At 44.0% G+C, this 13,611-nt stretch overlaps 1 protein-coding gene across 3 annotated transcripts in view; it reads left to right on the forward strand.

The window, feature by feature from the left end:
• Positions 1-13,611, forward strand: part of TRMT11 (tRNA methyltransferase 11 homolog) — a 77,406-nt gene that overhangs the window by 28,774 nt on the left and 35,021 nt on the right. For all 3 annotated transcript variants that reach the window (XM_044289114.1, XM_044289115.1, XM_044289116.1), the window contains one exon: positions 966-1,097. In XM_044289114.1, coding sequence (XP_044145049.1) covers positions 966-1,097 — 132 coding nt within the window. The remainder of the gene's footprint in view (positions 1-965; positions 1,098-13,611) is intronic.

The raw sequence follows: 13,611 nt of genomic DNA on the forward strand, positions 1-13,611 counted from the left end.
GCAGCGTGTCAGTTGCTTGGGCAAACAGCGCGGGCACACTGTATGCCTTTAAGTGAGTTGTCCAGATGACGGCTGTGCCCGTCCAAGGAAAGCGGGGAAAATCCAAGGCAAGAGCACATGATTGACAGATGGAATGTCTTGCCACACAGCACTGTTCATGACAAATATATTGCTTTTATCTTCTTAGCTGATCAGTAGGGAACCCGTGGAAGTTACAACGGAAAATAATAAAATCACCCAAACCCGGACTTCAGTGAAAAAGTCCGGGTTCGGGTCCGGATACCTAAACTTGCAAAGTTCGGTATGAAACCGAAATTTGCAGTTCGGGTTCGCTCATCGCTGCTGACCAGCCAATTCCTTTCACTTCAGCTTCAAGGTATGCAGAGAGGCTTGAAAGGAGCATGATTTAATTAAAGTAGACATTTTGTGGTTTTGCTGAATCTGCTTTGTGTCCTCATTAAAAGGATTGTTCATCTTCTGGGGGCAGATTCCCCTCCCCCCTTGTGGCCGGACCTGCAGAGGGAAGCATACTTACCTGCTCCCTGCCACTTTATCCATGCTGCTTTTCCCCCCTGCCACCGAAACAGAGTTCAGGTCCCCTACTGTCAACATCTGGTTTGATTCCGCTGCAGCCAATGACTGGCCACAGAGGTGACCTGCCCCCCTTGCGTCAAGTGACCAATTGATGTCACGTCAGTGGGACAGGTCACCACTACAGCCAGTCACTGGCTGCAGCGACATTGGCTGCAGCGGATGTTGACAGCGGGGGACCCGAACTCCTGTGGTGGCAGGAGGCAAAGCAGCATGGACCAAGCAGCAGGGAGCAGGTTAGTATTCTTCCCTCCGCAGGTCCGGCCACAAGACCCCCAGAAGATGAACAACCCCTTTAAGGTTTCAATTAATTATTGTATTATGGCAATTTGGTTAGCAGTACACATGGTCTAATGGTTTTCTTTTCCTTCCAGTCCAGAAAGTCATGTGCCTGTCCAGCTAACCTACCACTTAAGTGATATCTTTTTGGACCTGTTGAACTTTGCGGCTGAGTTTCTAGTTGTAGGAGGGAGGTTGGTCTACTGGCTACCTGTGTACAAGCCAGAGTAAGTGTTTTCATATTTTGCCTGATGCTTCCTTATATTTCTTTCCGTAGTAATGTCCGGATGAGTCAGTTGTATGTAAGATGTCCTCCATTGAACATTGACTGTTATATTCTGCCAGTTCAACATTTACCATTTTTATTTTATGTCCTCAACATTTTGAAGATTGGTGGTGGCTAGAATTCTTCTTACATCCAGCCTAGGCCATCGGCTGTGAGCTAAGCAGCCTAGAGTATCTTTTCAGATACAATATAGCAAACTAACAGGACTAAATAGACCATTGTGTTTTTAGCTTACACAGAATGGCCTTGAGTGGATATGGTTGTTTGTTTCAGCCTCTGGGTATGAGCAAGATTGTTTCCATTCACAGACGGTGAGGAACTGAAACACAAAGGTCCACTTTTACTAAGGGCTCTTTCACACCTGCGTTCTTTTCTTCCGGGATAGAGTTCCGTCGTCGGGGCTCTATGCCGGAAGAATCCTGATCAGTTTTATCCTAATGCATTCTGAATGGAGTGAAATCCGTTCAGGATGCATCAGGATGTCTTTAGTTCCGGAACGTTTTTTGGCCGGAGAAAATACTGCAGCATGCTGCGCTTTTAGCTCCGGCCAAAAATCCTGAAGACTTGCCGCAAGCCCGGATCCGGAATTACTGCCCATTGAAAGGCATTGATCCGGATCCGGCCTTAAGTTAAACGTCGTTTCGGCGCATTGCCGGATCCGACGTTTAGCTTTTTCTGAATGGTTACCATGGCTGCCGGGACACTAAAGTCCTGGCAGCCATGATAAAGTGTAGCGGGGAGCGGGGGAGCAGTATACTTACCGTCCGTGCGGCTCCCGGGGTGCTCCAGAGTGACGTCAGGGCGCCCCACGCGCATGGATGACGTGATCGCATGACACGTCATCCATGCGCATGGGGCGCTCTGAGGTCACTCTGGAGCGCCCCGGGAGCCGCGCGGACTGTAAGTATACCGCTCCCCGCTCCTACTATGGCAACCAGGACTTTAATAGCGTCCTGGCTGCCATAGTAACGGATCCGTCTTCAAATGCTTTCAGTACACTTGTGTTTTTCCGGATCCGGCGTGTAATTCCGGCAAGTGGAGTACACGCCGGATCCGGACAACGCAAGTATGAAAGAGGCCTAAGTAGTTTACACCAAATTTGCATAAACATTTTGACTTTTGTGTCACTCGCCAAGTGTAAAAAGTTAGAAATTCCAAGGAGTCAAATGCACCAGAATATAAGCAAATCTTATCTCATTTCCTTTGATCCTATTTTCTGTGATATCACAGATTATTTATATATATATATATATATTTATATATATATAGAACCCTTCACTGTGGGCCCCAAGAGCTCGGCCATGCCCCCTCTCCTCCTCATTGTCATGTGTCTGGCTGTAAAACAGACTGGAGCGGTAGCCTCCCCCAGTCAGCCCCACCGCCTTGGCTAAGACTTGCCCCCAGAGCCACCCAGCAGCCGAACATGCAACAGAACAGCAGAAGATTAAGATTAAGGCTACTTTCACATGACCATACTTTGGGTCTTTGTCTGATATGCATTTTTTGCAGATTGCGCGTAGACCCATTTATTTCTATTGGGCTGCAAAAGAATGTGGACCGCACATAGATACCATCAGTTTTAAAAGTCCATGCAAAGATATATGCCACCAGGAACATATATAGTCTGCGGGCGGTCAACAAGCGGTTAGGGAGAAAGCAAGAAAATGGTTCAAATGGCAGATTTGACTTTCTTTCATTTAGTTCCAAATATGTAAAATGTATTAAAAAGTGTGTACTTTTTAATAAATTTGTCTCTTAGACTTCTTCTAGTCTTTGTACATGTGGGCTTTGATTACATTTTACATAACACTGGAAAACCCTTTTAATCCATGATGTAACTGTATGTGTAGGCGAGGGCTAATCTCCCACACCTCAACGTACAGCTACATCATGTGTATAACGCAGGCACAGTTGTAATATACAGGCGGGCTTCTACTGCATTGACTAGGTTTGATCCCAGGCTTTTAAACCCATTAGATGGTGCAGCGGGAGGTAGCTCATAATACATAATGTAACACAGACTAGATAAGTAGTGCAGTGTAGTATACAAGTGATCAAAGGATCAATTGTTCAGGTCCCTTTGTGGAACTAATAAATATAATAAAAAATAAAATAAAAATGTTATCAATAAAGTATCTTTCTTAAACTCCTTAAGGACCCATGACCTACATGTACATCATATCTGGCCGTGACTTAAGGACCAGTGACGTACATGTACTGCATGGTGATCGGGCGGGTGCAGGAGCTGCGCCCGCCCCATCAGAGACAGGGGTCCGGCAGTCACTGATAGCCGGACCCCTGCTGCATGCGCCGGCATCGGTGAAATCACCGATGCCGGCGCATTAACCCCTGCACGGCCGCGGTCAGCGCTGACCGTGGCACATGCAGGCTTCAGACATGTGCGGGTTGGCCATTGGGTCCCCGCGCTGATATGACGGGGACCTGATGGCTGGGAAGACAGCCCAATGCCTTCCTTAGGCATCGTGGCTGCCTTCCGGTAGAGCCTGTGAGATCCAGCCCCCTGGATCTCACAGGCAAGCAGGCTGTAAGTGTATTAAAGTGTGTAATACATTTACAGCCAATGCATGACATTGTAAAGGGGATCAGACCACCAAAAGTTGAAGTCCCAGAGTCGGACAAAAAAAAAAGTGAAAAAAAAATGTAAAAGTTTTCCAAGTAAAATAGAAAATCTCCTTTTGCCAAAATAAAGGGAAAGAAAATTGTAAAAAAAATTGTGAAAAAAGAAAAAGTAGACATATTAGATATAGCCGCGTCCGTATTGACCGGCTCTATAAAAATATCACATGCCCTAACCCCTCAGATGAACACCGTCAAAAAAATAAAATAAAAACTGTGCTAAATAAAAAAAAATTTTGTCACCTTACATCACTAAAAGTGCAAGACTAAGCAATCAAAAAGGCATATACCCCCAAAATAGTACTAATCTAATCGTCACCTCATCACGCAAAAAATGAGCCCCTACCTAAGGCCTATTGCACACGACCGTATGGCTTTTTCAGTGTTTTGCAGTCCGTTTTTCATGGATCCGTTGTTCCGTTTTTTGTTTCCGTTGTGTTTCCGTTTCTGTTCCGTTTTTCCGTTCCGTTTTTCCGTATGGCATATTTAGTATACAGTAATTACATAGATAAAATTGGGCTGGGCATAACATTTTCAATAGATGGTTCAGGAAAAAACGGAACGGAAACGGAAGACATACGGATGCATTTCCGTATGTGTTCCGTTTTTTTTGCGGATCCATTGACTTGAATGGAGCCACGGACTGTGATTTGCGGGCAATAATAGGACATGTTCTATGTTAAACGAACGGAAAACGGAAATACGGAAACGGAATGCATACGGAGTACATTCCGTTTTTTTTGCGGAACCATTGAAATGAATGGTTCCGTATACGGACCGTATACGGAACGCAAAAAACGGCCAGTAAACTGGAAAAAAAAACGGCCGTGTGCAATAGGCCTAAGACAATTGCCCCAAAAAATAAATAAATATGGCTCTCAGACTATGGAGACACTAAAGCATGATTTTTTTTTTTTGTTTAAAAAATACCTTTTTTTTGTCACCTTACGTCACAAAAAGTGTAATGGCAAGCAATCAAAAAGTCATATGCACCCAAAAATAGTGCCAATCAAATTGTCATCTCATGCCGCAGAAATGATACCCTACTTAAGACAATCGCCCAAAAACTGAAAAAACTATGGCTCTCAGACTATGGGGATTTTTTTTGTTTCAAAAATGATATCATTGTGTAAAACTTACATAAATAAAAAAAATTGGGTATCGCCGTGTCCGTAAGAACCTGCTCTATAAAAATATCACATGACCTAACCCAACAGGTGAACACCGTAAAAAAAAAAAAAAATGTAAACGCTGTCAAAAAAGCTATTTTTGTCACTTTACATCACAAAAAGTGTAATACCAAGCGATCAAAAAGTCATATGCACCCTAAAATAGAGCCAATCAAACTGTCATCTCCTCCTGAAAAAAATGAGCCCCTACACAAGACAGTCGCCCAAAAAATAAATAAAAATACAGCTTTCCGAATGTGGCGACACTAAAAAAAAAAATATTTTAAAAAATGCTTTATTATGTAAAACTGAAACAACCAACCAGTCCCAGTGCTCCAGACAAAAAAAAATACCTAGTAGCCATTGGCTCCTGAACTGCAAAATTTAGTCGCCAAATCAAATTTTTAGTCGCCAAATTGAAACGAATCTAAATTTTGGTATCGTGACAACGCTACGCCGATCAGATCGGCATAGGGTTGTTTTGATACCAAAATTTTGATTCGCTTTCATCACCATAAAAAAGTATTGCGATACTCAATACTGCGCAAAAAAAAAAAAACACCAAAAAAAGCCGCGTGCATTTCGCATTTTATGAAACATTCGGCCCATAATAGAACAGTCCTATCCTATTTTTTGGGGTGACAAGGTGACTAAAAAATGGCGAATGCTCCCCGCATAGGAGATATTTTTTTATAATTTAATAGTTTGGACAGCGCTATGTAATATGTTTTTTTATTTATTGTTTATATATTTTATATGTAAAATTGGGAAAGGGGGGATTTAAACTTAATATTTTAGGGTACTTTCACACTAGTGTTTTTCTTTTCCGGCACGGAGTTCAGTCCTAGGGGCTCAATACCAGAAAAGAACTGATCAGGCATATCCCTATGCATTCTGAATAGAGAGTAATCCGTTCAGGATGCTTCAGGAGGTCTTCAGTTCAGTCATTTTGACTGATCAGGCAAAAGATAAAACCGCAGCATGCTACGGTTTTATCTCCGGCGAAAAAAACTGAAGATTTGCCTGAATGCCGGATCCAGCATTTTTTCCCATAGGAATGTATTAGTGCCGTATCTGGCATTCAAAATACCGGAATGCACCCGCACTAAATCCGGACCCATTCACTTCTATGGGGCTGTGCACATGAGGGGTGATTTTCACACATCACTTGTGCGTTGCGTGAAAATCGCAGCATGCTCTATGTTGTGCGTTTTTCACGCAACGCAGACCCCATAGAAGTGAATGGGGCTGAGTGAAAATCGCAAGCATCCGCAAGCAAGTGCGGATGCGGTGCGATTTTCACGCATGGTTGCTAGGATGAAAGTCTATTCACTGTATTATTTTCCCTTATAACATGGTTCTAAGGGAAAATAATAGCATTCTTTAATACAGAATGCATAGTAGAAGGTCAGTATAATTAACATTGGTGGCGTAGTGCGCCCCCCCAACACCCCAGTATGATAAACATTGGTGGCGCAGTGCGCCCCCCAATATAAGAAACATTGGTGGCGCAGTGCACCCCCCCCAACACCCCAGTATAATAAACATTGGTGGCGCAGTGTGCCCCCCCCTCAATATAATAAACATTGGTGGTGCAGTGCGCACCCCCCCCCCCAACACCCCAGTATAATAAACATTGGTGGCGCAGTGTGCCCCCCCCTCAATATAATAAACATTGGTGGCGCAGTGCGCACCCCCCCAACACCCCAGTATAATAAACATTGTTGGCGCAGTGCACCCCCCTCAATATAATAAACATTGGTAGCGCAGTGGGCAGTGCAATGAGGGTTAAAAAATAAAAATAAAAATTAACTCACCTCCTCCAATTGATCGTCTCCTGTTGTTTCTTCAGGACCTGTCAAAGGACCTGTGGTGACATCACTGTGCTCATCACATGATACATCACATGATTCCTCACCATGGTAATGGACCATGTGGTGAGCTCAGTGACATCACCACAGGTCCTGAAGAAAGAACAGGAGACCGGCAGCTACGCGATCAACTGGAGGAGGTGTGTTAATTTTTTTTAACCCTCATTGGCACTTCCCACTGAGCCACCAATGTTTCTTATACTGGGGTGTTGGGGGGGCACACTGTGCCACCAATGTTTCTTATACTGGGGTGTTGGGGGGGCACACTGTACAGGGAGTCTAAGAAAGAATCGAATGAGTCACAAGTCGGATCTTTAGTTCTTTTCACCTGTGACTCATTCGATTCTTTCTCCCTGTACTTGTCAGTGACTCAGAGCTGCTAGTGCTTGCCTTGCCTCAGCTCTGATTGGTTGGTTGGTGGGCGGGGAGGGGAGGGGCTGGCAGAAGCAGCTTTCACTCTAGGATCAGATTACACTGCTGCCAGCGGCTCTGCTATTGTGTGCTGTGACCGAGCTGACTCAGACTGAGGAGAACATCGGCGGCGGCGGGGCAGAGAACTATCAGCTCCTGTGCCCGCCGCTGTTCAACAGCAGAGCTGCCGCGGAGGGTCTAGTCGCATATGGCGACAGGACTAAAAAGTCTTGTCACTATTTGTAAATTCTAAGTCGCATTGGCGACCATTTTGGTCGCCATCTGGAGCCCTGAGTCCTATTTGGTATTGTCGCGTCCGTAACAACCTGCTCTATAACAATACCTCATGATCTAACCTGTCAGATGAATGTTGTAAATAACAAAAAATAAAAACGGTGCCAAAGCAGCTATTTTTTGTTACCTTGCCTCACGAAAAGTGTAATATAGAGCAACCAAAAATCTTATGTACCCTAAAATAGTACCAACAAAACTGCCACCTTATCCCATAGTTTCCAAAATGGGATAACTTTTTTGGAGTTTCTACTCTAGGGGTGCATCAGGGGGGCTTCAAATGTGACATGGCAGCTTAAAATTATCCCAGTGAAATCTGCTTTCCAAAAACCATATGGCGTTCCTTTCCTTCTGCGCAATACCGTGTGCCCGTACAGCAGTTTACGACCACATATGGGGTGTTTCTGTAAACTACAGAATCCGGGCAATAAATATCGAGTTTTTTTGGCTGTTAACCCTTGATTTGTTAGTGGAAATTTTTTTAATAAAGTAAAAAGTCTGCCACAAAAGTTAAATTTTGTAACCCTTTACACCTAAAACACTTTACACCTAAAACCCTTTACAAAAAAAGTTTGTAAAATCAGTTTTGAATACATTGAGGAGTGTAGTTTCTAAAATGGGGTCATTTTTGAGTGGTTTATATTATGTAAGCCTCACAAAGTGACTTCTGACCTGAACTTGAACCCTTAAAAAGTTGGTTTTGGAAATTTTCTGAAAAATTTCAAGATTTGCTTCTAAACTTTTAAGCCTTCTAACAGCCCAAAAAAATAAAATGACATTCCCAAAATGATCCAAACATGTAGTAGACATGTGGGGAATGTAAAGTAATAACTATTTTTGGAGTTATTACTATGTATTATAAAAGTAGAGAAATTGAAATTTGGAAATTTTTCTATTTTTTTTTTATTTGGTATTTTTTATAAATAAAAATAATTTTTTGACTCAAATTTACCACTGTCATGAAATACAATATGTGATGAGAAAACAGTCAAAGAATAGCCTGGATAAGTAAAAACGTTTTGAAGTTATCACCACATAAAGTGACACTGGTCAGATTTGCAAAAAATGGCCTGGTCCTTAAGGTGAAATATGGCAGGGTCCTTAAGGGGTTAAAAAAACAAAAAAAAACACTATATAAAGTTGGTTTTGGTGCATCTGTAATACCCTATGCAATACAGTTATGTAATTTAACCCACACGGGAACACCGTAAAAAAATAAAATATAAATTAAGGTATGGGAGCCAGAAAATGGCTATGCAAAGAAAAAAACTATATAATTGTGATATCTCTGTCACGATACCGACCCAAAGGTCTCTGCATAGGGAACGCTGTAAAAACGAAACCCATAAAACTATAGTGGAATTTTATTTCCAGTCACACCCTATTTGGAATTTTTTCCTGCTTCTCACTACATTGTACGCAATATAAATTGGTGCCATTAATAAAAATCATGTGAATAGAAAAATAAAAAAGTTATGGCTCTGGGAAGGCAGCAAGTAAAAAACAAAAATGGAAAATCGCTGTGTCGGGAAGGGGTTAAGAAGGTCCTGAGTTTGCAATGAGTTTAAGTGATGATGCAGATGCCGTCCAAGCATGTTTCCTATGATCTGAATTGCAGATTAGGAGGGTTACATTTGTGAGATATGATGATTAGTCCACCTGCTGTTTGTTTCTTTTGCCTTTTTTTTATCTTTCGTCCCATTTCCTAAGTTTTCCATCTGTCGAAGGAAAGCTTTTTACTGTACATGTAGAAAACAATATGCACATCAGCAGTGACTGAGAGGCAGTGTTTTAAAGGGAAGAAATAACCATTTCTGTATGAAAGATAACATTGAGCTAGAAGGATTATTTGTTTAATCCCACATAGACATCATTGTTGTGTCTGAATGTTTTACATTCTTCTAGTTGTAACCTTTGTGCAGAGTGTGCGGCCATTACTAGAGAGCTCACACACAGACACAAGCATCGTGTTGAGTGCTGAGCCTTGTGGTTGATGTTTTGTCTACAGCAAGGAAAGTTTTATGTTGCCTCTGCTCTACCAGTAGTTAAACCTTTACTAATCCAGTTGCTGTACTGGCTTATCAGTAAACTCCACTGAGGTTAAGAAAAGCCTGGGAAGGAGTGATGAAAGTAAAAAAAGAAATATAACTGCTGTCACGGTTATTCTACAGCACTTGCTGCATGATCCTGATACAAACAGTTGGGTAGTAATCATGCAGAGAACACAGCGTAAGGCCTCCTGCACATGACCGTATGGCTTTTTCAGTGTTTTGTGGTCCGTTTTTCACTAATCTGTTGTTCCGTTTTTTGTTTCTGTTCCGTTTTTTCGTATGGCATATACAGTAATTACATAGATAAAATTGGGCTGGGCATAACATTTTCAATAGATGGTTCCGCAAAAAACGGAACGGAAACGGTGGACATATGGATGCATTGCGTTTTTTTGCGGACCCATTGACTTGAATGGAGCCACGGAACGTGATTTGCGGGCAATAATAGGACATGTTCTATCTTTAAACGGAATGGAAAAACGGAAATACGGAAACGTAATGCATACGGAGTACATTCCGTTTTTCTTGCGGAACCATTGAAATGCATGGTTCCATATACGGACCGTATACGGAACGCAAAAAACAGTCAGTAAACGGGGGAAAAAAAACGGTCGTGTGCAGGAGGCCTAAGGGTCCATTCACATGTCCGTAATTTGGGTCCGCATTCGTTCCGCAATTTGCGGACCCATTCACTTTCAATGGGGCAGGAACGGATGCGAATTTGCATTTCCGGGATCTGCATCCGCATTTCCGGGATCTGCATCCGCATTTCCGGGATCTGCATCCGCATTTCCGGGATCTGCATCCGCATTTCCGGGATCTGCATCCGCATTTCCGGGATCTGCATCCGCATTTCCGGGATCTGCATCCGCATTTCCGGGATCTGCATCCGCATTTCCGGGATCTGCATCCGCATTTCCGGGATCTGCATCCGCATTTCCGGGATCTGCATCCGCATTTCCGGGATCTGCATCCGCATTTCCGGGATCTGCATCCGCATTTCCGGGATCCGCATCCTTTTTTTTCGGGATCCGCAATTCCGTTCCTGAAAAATATAGAACATGTCCTATTCTTGTCCGTAATGATTGCGGATCGCACATTGCAGGTGTCCGTGTTTTGCGGATCCGCAAAACACTTACGTACGTGTGAATGTAAAGGGGTTCTCCAGGCTTTTAATATTGATGACCTAGCCTCAGAATCGGTCATCAATATCAGATCATATTATCCCTGCCGATCAGCGGTATGAAGAGAAGGTGCGTGATGCCATGCGCTCGTGCAGTCTCCTTCTCTCTTCCTTCTCCCTGCTGCTATCTTTATGGCGAGCAGGAAGAGAGATCGGAGACAGCAGGCACACACTGCATGCGCCTTCCCTTCATACAGCTAATCGGCAGGGGTGCCGGGTGTTGGACCCCTGCCGATCTGATATTGATGAGCTATCCTGAGTATAGGTCATCAATATTAAAAGCCCAGAGAACCCCTTTAATCTGCTGATCTGATCCATCTTTAGCAGGTGGCTGACTGATGGCTGTGGCTTGGCCTTGTGAGCATAGTTTAAAGGGGTTGTACACTTTCTGATTACTGTTGACCAATGTGTTTGTGAGATGATTAGATGGCACTTACTTATATAGGCTTTGTTGCAATTCTTCACCATTTTCTATATTCCATAAGTTGTATCTCCTTGTTTCCCTAGTCGTCTCCATGACACCACATCCTGAGACTGACTTCCTCTGATAAGACAGGAAAAACACAGAGAGGTTTAAATCCCACCCCTTCCTCTCCATCACCAGTGTTTTTTCTGTCCTATCAGGATAGGAAGCAGGAGAGGTGCATGGAGGCTCGTTGGGGCCCACCTGAGAAGCACACAGACAGGCCGAGGTCGGATCCAGAAGTGCAACCGCCCTCCTCCTCCGGGGCCTGTGCACGAGCGCAGGTACCCATGCAAAGATTCCTGTGCGGCAGTCCAGGCGGGCTTCATGCAGAGGGAAAGGAAGATGGCGGCCAGAGCGACACGGTAATGCGCTCCTGCCGGCGCGTGACGTCAGACGCTGGGGAAGGGGCCGGATGTCATGACAACATCTCCGGGCGCCGCAGGTCACAGGAACGGTAAAAGACCGCAGGACCTGCTCAAATGGCTCCCGAACAGCGCAATCTGATCCACAGGAACAAGCGCAGTATCTGCTGGCGGACGGGAGATGATGTTATGACATCCGGCCCCGTCCCCAGCGTCTGACGTCACGCTCCGGCGGGAGCGCAACACAGTATCGCTCCGGCCGCCATCTTCCTTTCCCTCTGCATGAAGCCCGCCTGGACCGCCGCAGGGGAATCTTCGCATGGGACCGCATGTACTGTCTGCGCTCGTGCACAGGCCCCGGAGGAGCCTGCAGCAAATCCAGGAGCTGTGAGTAGCCTGGTATCAAGCACATGGTGTACCACCCCTACATCCTGGTTATCTGATCCTTCTCTCCCGCACTAGCGGGAGAGATCCTTATCTGATCCTTCTCTCAGTCCGCACTAGCGTTCCGGGATCCAGCTCCCCATAACCCTCCTCAAATCATCTGTGATAATAGAAATCCAGTGTATCTCTTGGATTCTGATGTTTTGGGAGACTCGTACGCCGAAACGTATGAAAAAGCATATGCGTCTTCTGACGAAGATAATGAATGTAAACGTTTCCTATTTAATCCGGATGATATTGATGAGCTGAGAAAAGCAATTAGAGTCACAATACAAATGGAGGTGCCTAAAAAGCCTAAGTCGGTGCAGGAGGATACATTTGGGGGGCTGGGGGAAAAAAGGAAAACCGTATGCCCAGTCCCAGACAATGTTCAAAAATTAATCAGGTCAGAATGGGAAAAGCCAGATAAAGGTGGGTAGGGGTATCAAGAGGCACTACACTTTTAATGATGAGGATTGCGCCGATTGGGATTCCATTCCCAGAGTAGACGCTCCCGTGGCTAAAGTAGCGAAGCATACCGCCCTGCCATTTGAAGATTCAGCACAACTTAAAGACCCCATGGATTGGAAAGCAGAGAGCCTACTAAGGAAAACTTGGGAGACTACGGCAGCACTTAAGCCAGGGGTGTCTTTTACTTGTGTAGCTAGAACCCTTAATTTGTGGTTAGAGCAGTTGGAGATTCATCTAGTCAATAAAACACTGAGAGATCAGATTCTGGAGAGCATTCCGTTACTTAAAATGGCAACTAGTTTTTTGGCGGATGCTGCAGCTGAATACGTAAAACTTTCAGCACGTACAGCAGTTTTATCTAACACAGCCACATGGCTCAAAGCATGGGGATAGGAGATATTATATCCAAAAATAAGCTAATTTCCCTTCCCTTTCACGGCCAATAAGTTTTTGGACCAGATCTAGACAAGATCTTAGAAAACGCCACTGATAAGAAAAAGGGTTTTCCAGAGGAAAGAGTTAAATCAAAAAGACTGAATTTTCGTGGCCGTCAGTACCAATCGGAACAAAGGAAAGACGAGGGAAAAATGGGGAGGTGGAGTTATGCAAAAGGGGTAGGGGAAGGAATTTCCTTCTCAGCCCTAAGAGGGGAAACCTCCTCCTCTAACCCAAAACAATGGCACCATACAAGTAGGGGAAAGGCTCAGCTCCTTTTTAAGAACTTGGGAGCACATAACATCAAATTCATGGATCCTAAATATCATAAGATAAGGTTATTGCGTTGAATTAGAGTCCTCCTCTCAAGAAAAATGTGTTATTACCACTCTTCCTCCCTCTCAACAAGGTACCTTAATGATAGGCATAGACGATTTACTAAAATTAGGAGCAATAGGACCTGTCCCGAAAGATCAGCTGGGAAAGGGCCTCTACTCCCATCTATTCTTAGTAGAAAAACCAAACGCGAAATCCAGAATTATAATAAATCTAGAACCCTTGAACAAACATGTTACATATCAAAAAGTTCAAGATGGAAATTTTAAGATCAGCAGTAAAATTAATAAAAAAAGGAGAGCGGTAATTGGCTCAATCGAGTTGAGGGATGCTTATTACCATATCCCGA

This window comes from Bufo gargarizans, chromosome 4 (assembly GCF_014858855.1).
Source record: "Bufo gargarizans isolate SCDJY-AF-19 chromosome 4, ASM1485885v1, whole genome shotgun sequence".
In the NCBI taxonomy this organism is placed as follows: Eukaryota; Metazoa; Chordata; class Amphibia; order Anura; family Bufonidae; genus Bufo; species Bufo gargarizans.